This window comes from Octodon degus, unplaced genomic scaffold, assembly GCF_000260255.1.
Source record: "Octodon degus isolate 3935 unplaced genomic scaffold, OctDeg1.0 scaffold00049, whole genome shotgun sequence".
Taxonomy (NCBI): Eukaryota; Metazoa; Chordata; class Mammalia; order Rodentia; family Octodontidae; genus Octodon; species Octodon degus.
In genome coordinates, this window is record NW_004524625.1 from 2,761,092 (window position 1) to 2,767,691 (window position 6,600).

At 33.8% G+C, this 6,600-nt stretch overlaps 1 protein-coding gene across 2 annotated transcripts in view; it reads left to right on the top strand.

Moving 5' to 3' along the window:
• Positions 1 to 3,721, top strand: part of Pgm2l1 (phosphoglucomutase 2 like 1) — a 152,843-nt gene extending 149,122 nt beyond the window's left edge. For both annotated transcript variants that reach the window (XM_023716632.1, XM_004632521.3), the window contains exon 14: positions 542 to 3,721. In XM_023716632.1, coding sequence (XP_023572400.1) covers positions 542 to 644 — 103 coding nt within the window. In that variant the 3' untranslated portion in view covers positions 645 to 3,721. The remainder of the gene's footprint in view (positions 1 to 541) is intronic.
• Positions 3,722 to 6,600: the final 2,879 nt, after the last annotated feature.

A 6,600-nucleotide genomic window follows, 5' to 3' on the forward strand; every position in this document is an offset into this window, starting at 1 on the left:
GGCAGGTTTGGCTGGCTTGAGTTGTGGGGATGGAACCACAGCAACCTGAGCCTGACTGCTTTGTTGAAGCAGCCACTTAAAGAACTGAGCTAAGGGGTCGGCCCCCCTTGAACTCCTTTCTTGGTCGTTTCAGTTTCATTGTCTATTTTTATTTTGACAACATGGCTGACTGCTCAATTTCATCTCAGCCACTTTGTCTAGCTAGCTGCCTATTCTGAAGCAAATTGACTAAACTGTCTCTTACAGTAATATCTCAGTATTGATGTGGAAAGCTCATTGAATTGCCTGACTTAGGCTTACTTCAGCAATCTTATTCATTCCTTATCATGAGCCGGGAAAGTCCTTTTAATGCAGTTCCATGTGTTTATGACAATATTTTTTTGTATATAATTTTTGAGGATCTTTTTAAATGTGTATTTCTCTTTTATCAATTATCTGATTATCCAATCAGGTATGTGCTCTCTTAAAAATTAAAATGGTTTACACAAAGTTTAAGGCTGTGAAAATAAAGAATTTAAAAATTCTCAACTTTTTTCTTTAGTGATATTGCCCTTCTGGAAGAAGAATTAAAGACACTAATTGAAGCTCTGATAGAGAATTTTCTTGAGCCCAGCAAGAATGGACTGATCTGGCGTTCTGTGTAGGGTACATTGTGCATTAGGACTTTGTACTGGCACGTGGAGCAGAACCACCAAGGACTCCATCCACTGACCCTACTGTTAGCATTCTGTATCTCATTTGGCCAAGGATCTTTTTCTTTTCGTTTTCTCTCCTTTTTCTCTTTTCTTTTATTTAACTAAGGACACTGTATAAATTTGAAATGTAAATGGAGGGAAATGTTTCAGATTTTTTAATGCTCTTGATTGAAAGTCATTACATTAAAAGTGTTCTGGTAACACATCATTTTTCTTTTAGCACAGATATCAACAACAAAAGTGAATTGTCTTATTAAAGTGTGGTTGATTAAGCTTAGTAACTCATATCTTGTACATGTGTATAGCATGGCTTTTAAAAAAGGCAAATAAATGTGACATAATTATAGGATTAGTTAAGGAAATTAATCCATACAAATGGAAAGAAATGGTAATGTTCCTAGATCATTATGGAAAAGTGTCATTGTTACCTCCTTGGTATTGATTTACCAATTAAAGTAATTGTACAGATGTTATAATATGTGGTTTTGTATCTGCTTCTGGTGCCCTTGGTGCACTGTAAATTTACTTTGTGTATTTTAAACTCTGACATTTACTGAACAGAAAACAATAGTGATAACACTCTTACTGTCTTTGTTCTTGTCAGATTTCTTAGTGCCTTTTCAAGTCTGATGTGAACTTAAACAGTGTTCTTGCATTGTATATAATTTTATCAATTTTCAGATAGTTACAGAAAATCTTCCAACTGTACAGGTGCTTCCTTTGTATTGAGTGAGTTTGTTGATTTTAAAATAGTATGCTTACAAAACAAGATCTGAGTAAAAGCAGGCTTAATGTAACTATAGTTAAATGTGTTCAAGTTAGGTTTGTGTGGGTTATCTTAACCTTTAAGTAAAGAAAAATATATGAATCAGAAAATAAGCCCTGATTTTGACAGTTCTAACTTTGGAATAACATTTTGGAGAGCAGATTTATTCCTTTATCTGATGAAGTAATGCTAATGTTAACAAAACATACAGATTTTAAATTCTAAGAAATACTAAAACTGTTTAGGTGTTTTTGTTGTTGTTGCTTTTGGTACACAGGAGTCAATCTCAGGACCTTGCACTTGCCAGGCAGGCACTTGCACCACTGAGTTCTATCCCCAGCCCGTAAAACTACTGTTTAAGGCTAAGGGTCAAGTTAGTCAAATATTTTTCTGGCTTCTATGGAATTTCTGATCACATGAGTATTTTTGTTTTAATATGGAAGATTTTTTTTAGGAAAGTTACTTTTGGTTGATTTTATAGTCTTCTAAAAAGATTTAACAGAGAACTGCTGTTTAATCTTTGTAAGGTCTATCTTCTCTTGGCCAGTTTACAAAATAAACATATATATCTAGGGACAGCAAAAACAAAGTCTTAGGTGTAAGCATCTAAACAATTTTCCCATAGGATCAGTATTTGTATTGAAGAATTTGTTTCCTTAAAAATAAGCAATAATAATATAAAGTCTGAACTGATTATAATGTTGACTAAATAACAGTATAATTTGTTTTAGCATCTGATGAAGTAATGCTAATTTTAACAAAACATACAGATTTTATGTATGTAAAATCTGACTTTTGCTTGAGCGCATATAATTTAAATATAATTTTCAGATTATTGCATTGCCACTGTTGTTAGTTTGTTCTTTCCTTACTTTATCTCTAGATCTTATATGATGGAAGATAATAGATAGCTAGCTATAAATGTAGAGTATCATTTTTTTTCTCAATGAATTTGTTTTCAAAGTTTTTGCACTGAAGAAGAAATGTGTAGAATGTCTTGTTGTTTTATTTAAAAATATGTAAAACATTTTTGTTTTGTTGGCTCTTAGAAACGTAGATCATGACTTAGGAAAAAGCATGTATTCTACAAAGTGGTATGAACAATGTTATATATGTATAAAGAACATTGTATTTTGTTTTAGTATCTGTGTTTCTGTGACCAAAGAACAAAAGAGGCTAATTACATTGTAGCCCATTCATAATCACTACAAACATGTTGTGATTGTCATTTTCTTATGAAGAAAACAGTTTTGAGTGCTGTAATATAATACAACATGGAAACCACCTTAAGTTGAAGAGTCCTGAAGTTTCGACTCTTCTCTAAAATATATTAAAATCTAAAGTTGAAATTAACAAAATTTTATAAAGCTTTCTGAATTGTGTAGGTTGAAGACACTATTTGATTGTACCAAAACTCTTGAATCTGAGCATGATGTTTAAGTTGAACCTGACAGAGTGAATACACATTACTATTAGTATAAATTCAGTGCCCCAGCAGGCAGAAGTACTGACCTATGGATCTCTGTTGCAGGCAATATGTTATTCAGCTTTTTTTGTTGTTGTTGTTTAACAGTCTCAGAAATATATGTGTGTTTATTGAATATAAATAAAAACCTTTCTGCAGGTGAAAAGAAAAGAATAGGGCAAGATCAAAATAAATTGTAAGTAAACAGTAAAAATGGACAATATAAAGGCCAATAAGATAGCACAAAAAATATCTTGTGAAGAACAAACCTAGCACCACAAAAGTAGGGAATAAAGTGTGAGCAGTTTATGTGTGTTTATTTCTTGTTATAATGAGCAGACAGTGATCTTATCAGTTTCCTTTATTAGACATCGAGAAACCAGTTATAGGAGGTGAAGTAAGTGTTTCTATTAAGAATTAAATTCCTGCTAGGGTGTTGTTCCTTGTGTTCAGAATCATATGGAAACTCAAGAGGAAATTAAGAAGAAATAAATGGGATAAAATGTAGATCAGGAAACAAAGACTTGAGAAAAGGGAAAGATTATGATCATTTAACTCTAGAGAGGAGAAAGCTGTTGAGATCATTTACTAAGTCATAAGCCATTCACTGAGCCTTTAACTGAAGGACTCAAGTGGTGATGTCATACTGCTCCCCATCTCTAGGGAGAAGGACAGATCAGAGAGAAAAGGGATATTTTTTAAAAAGATAGCATGAAATGTTTAAGATTTAAGAACTCCTTGAGCAAAATTTCTCATAAAATCTCTTATTTAAAATATTTTAGTTTTTAGGAGAGTAAAAATTTTTTAATGTTAAAGGATGTGCTAAATAGCTTTTTAAAAGATCATTACAGGGCATGGGGAAATAGCTCAGTAGAATAAGTGCTTCCCTGCCAAGCGCAGGGTCCTGAGTTCAATCCTCAGTACTGCAATAAATAAATAAATAATCTTTACTTGTTACCCATTTTAAAATTCAGATTGGAACAAAAAAATCATATGTAAAAAGCACTGACAGTAATATTTGCATTCCACTCCTTATCTATAAGAATTTAGCTCACAAAGTAATTTTTTATGTTTTGTGTTGTACGTATATGCGTTCAAGGAGTAACATCCTGTTTAGATGTTATTTTTAACTTGACCTTGAGATTTTTTTTGACCTTGAGAATTAAGTAAGACTTAAACACAGTTCTGTTCCTCTTAAGGAATGTATAGCATTATAGGATATATGAGGGGGTTGTTTTAAATATAAAATATTGTTACATAGATATAATAACTTCAGCAAAGAGGTTCTGAGAGATTGTATACCTTGTAATATCTGTATACTGATACAACAGACATGTTAACTGGAATCTAAAGGGAGAAATTGTTCCGTGAACTGCTGCTATTCATACTTTTTTTCAGGTGTTTTCCACAGATGTTTGTAATGCTTGAGAAAACCAAATTCTGCTTAGATACATTGAATTTTTCTCGGGCTGGCCAAATAGCTCAGCAGATTAAAGCTCCTGCTTAGGCAGACACAGGGGCCAGGAGTAAGATCCCCAGGCATGCTGTGCCAGCCCTGCCCCCAGGGTGCCCTGAGATGGTGATTGAGACTGGGCATGGTGGTGTGTGCCTGTAATCCCAGCACTTGGGAGGCTGTAAACAGGAGGATCACTATGAGTCCAATCTACACAGTGAGACCCTGTACACCCTGTACACCCTGTCCTAAATACAAAAACAAATTAATTTTCTCCCTACCTTCCTGTTGCCTTAGACACTCTTCTATATTTTTTAACTGTGAAAAAGTATTATTGTTATCTCACTGACAAGAAATCTTAACTATATTCATTCAAAATGCTTTAAACTTACTCATAAGCTGCTTGTTTATGGACTTTTTATTATTTTCAGAATATTTAAGACATTGTAAGGAGTACTTTTAAATCTGTTTCATAATCTGGTTTTGGTCTGTCTGTTACTTTTTTGTGAATTTATTATAATGCTTTAAGTTCATTTGTTTTCTGAACTTGCTCTAGAAATTGATGAAGAAATAATCATACCAAAATGGTTATTTGACCTAGCATTTTATATGAGCATTCCTTATACTATGGGGAGTAAAAGCACAAATTTTCCTCAAATCTTTTCATGTATTTCCCTCTAAGCATTTTATCCTAAGCCATGAGTCTAAATCAAAAGGAATGAATGGTTCATTTTCTGACTCTTTATAAATCATAGCTTTAATTCCAGTAAGAAACAAAATTAATATTGAATATTGGTTATTTTCAAATATTTACTGTTACATTCACCATGTCATCTTTCTTAATTCAAGACTATATCCATTATTATTATTATTATTATTACTACTACTACTACTAGTACTACTACTATTTAATGTATTTGGTTGTTGCACTAGCTATGCAGCTCAGTCTTGTGGTGATCCTCCTGCTTTTGGCCTCCCCAGCACTGGGGTTACAGGTGTGCACCATTACGCCTGGACTCCAGCCAGCTCATGGCATGGCATGTGGTGCCAAGGACTGAATCACAGTCCCTGAGTTTGCCTAAGCTTGCCTAAGCAGGTACTTTAGCCCACTGATCTATCTTGCCCAGAGACTATATCCTTTATTAAGAAGCCTACCAAGAATGAGTAAAGTGGTTAAGGTAGGGATAATATGACATACCTAGAATTTGCGTTTCAATTTTTTCTACCAGCAGAACCCTAACACAAAGAAGTATGAAGAGAAAGGAGTCATGTGAGTAAAATCAGAAGCAACTGCTGCTGACATAAAATCTTGTGTTCTGACTTTTATAAGTAAACTTCTAATATAGAAATATTATATTCAAAAAATAAATTATAGGGGGATGGCTATAATTTATACTGAGAGATGGCTCAGTGGAATAAGCACTTCCCTGGCAAGCACAAGGGCCTGAGTTCAAACCCTGGTTCCACCAAAAAAGTAAATAAATAAAAAATAAATTGTATCTTCCATCTTCACTCAAGTTAGTGCTGCCCAGAAGGAAAGCACTGTGTTCTCATTTGGCCTCTCAATACTCTCTCCTGACATTAGCCTGCTCAGTTGCTACAGATCCCTGGGAGATACATACACAATGACTTCTGTGTGAGATAGATGAATATAGAATATATCAAGGATATTCCTGGCACTTTAGATACTGACCTACATTACTAATAGTAAATTAAACTAACTTGACACAATTGTGTTACTGTTGAACCTTACTATATAGTCTGAGGTGTTAGCCAGTAAATTTTGTTCACTTTAACTTATTGGCATTCCTTGACTAAAAAGGAGCACCTAACATTTCCCTCCGAGAGAGAGAGAGAGAGAGAGAGAGAGAGAGAGAGAGAGAGAGACAGAGAGAGAGAGACAGAGAGAGAGAGACAGAGAGAGACAGAGACAGAGAGAGAGACAGACAGAGAGAGACAGAGACAGACAGCCATCTGTCTATCAGCTCCCTGAGAGCAAGAAGCATGGTTGTAATTTATATCTGTATACCTAATATCATACCAGTTATAGAGTGCTTAGTTTGTTTTAATAGGAATTAAGAGATTTATTTTAAGGACGCAAATAGCTTTTTAAAGTGAAAAATATAATTTTTATAATTCGATCTCTTATGCTCATTACTGAAGTTTATAAGTGATACTGAGTTTCTGTAGGAAGACTAGAGCATTTTTTTTTTTTTTTTTT